This window comes from Arachis duranensis, chromosome 7 (assembly GCF_000817695.3).
Source record: "Arachis duranensis cultivar V14167 chromosome 7, aradu.V14167.gnm2.J7QH, whole genome shotgun sequence".
Classification (NCBI taxonomy): Eukaryota; Viridiplantae; Streptophyta; class Magnoliopsida; order Fabales; family Fabaceae; genus Arachis; species Arachis duranensis.
This window is the reverse complement of record NC_029778.3, coordinates 11,541,238-11,542,682: the sequence shown is the minus strand read 5'-3', so window position 1 is coordinate 11,542,682 and position 1,445 is coordinate 11,541,238. Positions and strand designations below refer to the sequence as shown.

The 1,445-nt window shown below is 27.5% G+C and overlaps 1 protein-coding gene across 1 annotated transcript in view; it reads left to right on the top strand.

Moving 5' to 3' along the window:
- The first annotated feature begins 207 nt into the window (after window positions 1-207).
- LOC107457775 (UDP-glycosyltransferase 76B1) overlaps window positions 208-1,445 on the top strand; it is a 10,759-nt gene continuing 9,521 nt past the window's right edge. Inside the window, exon 1 of the mRNA XM_016075949.3 lies at window positions 208-754. Coding sequence (XP_015931435.1) covers window positions 277-754 — 478 coding nt within the window. The 5' untranslated portion in view covers window positions 208-276. The remainder of the gene's footprint in view (window positions 755-1,445) is intronic.

Genomic DNA, 1,445 nt, shown 5'->3' with positions numbered 1-1,445 from the left:
AAAACGTACATATATCAAAATAGATAAAGATCGATTTAAATTTTTAGATTTCTTAAGAATAAAAGATTCATCGGATAAATGGTTACAAACCAGAAAAAGCATTTACTCTTAAATATTTATGTATGATTAATTATATAATATTTAAAAAAACTTATATAAACTAATATCAAAATACACTACGTCCATTCTTATCCCTAAACCGACAAAAGAATCAATTAGTGCAATAAAGATTGAGGACAAGTTAAGGCACTGAAAGAGTGAAGAAAAGTTGAAAGCATGGAGAAGAAGCAAAAGCAGGGTGTGAGGTTAGTGCTTCTCCCTTTGCCCCTTCAAGGCCACATAAACCCTATGCTTCAGCTTGCAAACATTCTCTATTCAAAGGGTTTCTCCATAACCATTATCCACACAACCTTCAACTCTCCAAACCCTCTCAACTACCCTCACTTCACCTTCTTCTCAATCCAAGATGGCATCACTGATTCCTCTTCTTTGGATCTCTTGCACCTTGTTATTCTTCTCAACATTAGATGTGTCACACCTTTTAGGGACATGTTGGCTAAGGTAATATCAGATGCAAGAGATAATAGGGAGCCTGTTGCATGTTTGATCTCAGATGCTCTCTTTTATTTCACTCAAGCTGTTTCCAACACATTAGAGCTTCCAAGGATTGTGTTAAGAACCAGTGGGATATCTTCCTTTGTTCCTTTTCTGTTATTTCCACTTCTAATAGAGAGAGGCTACATACCCCTACAAGGTACCTTTTTTATTTCCACTCAATAAAATATTACCATTATCACTATATGTTGGTGCTATAAGCAACAAAGTAAAGAGAAAAAACCACACACACATTTTGTTAACAGTAAAAACTCAGGTGCAGTTCAGTTCACGTAAAGTTGATAATTGAAAATTTTTAGATAAAAATTTAGTTAAATTAATTAAATTATTTAATAATTTTTATCAATTAACTTTATATAAGTTAATTGTACCCAAATTTTTATCATAAATTTATTATATTATACATTTAAATAAATTTATATAAAAAATATTTACAAAAATATGTGAAGAATATATTTTTTGAGTAAAAATTCACATATAATTATCTTTATATATAAAGTTAATAATTAAAAATTATTAAATAATAATTTAATTAAATATATTAAATTATTTAACTATTTTCAACTATTAATGTTATATAAAGATAAATATATATGAGTTTTTATTATTTTGTTGGGTTACATGACGATAATTTATTTAAATCCTAAACCTCACTAAACTAATCCTAGCTTGTAATAAAAATTTGAAAGGGCGTGGTATGGTAAATGTTAATGCATTTTTAAAAAAATAACAAGCGTAGTTATCTTTGAATAATAATCTGTTATTAGAGGTAATAAATAAATTATCAGAATTTACACTTCTATTTTTAGTAATCTTATAAAAAAGAGATT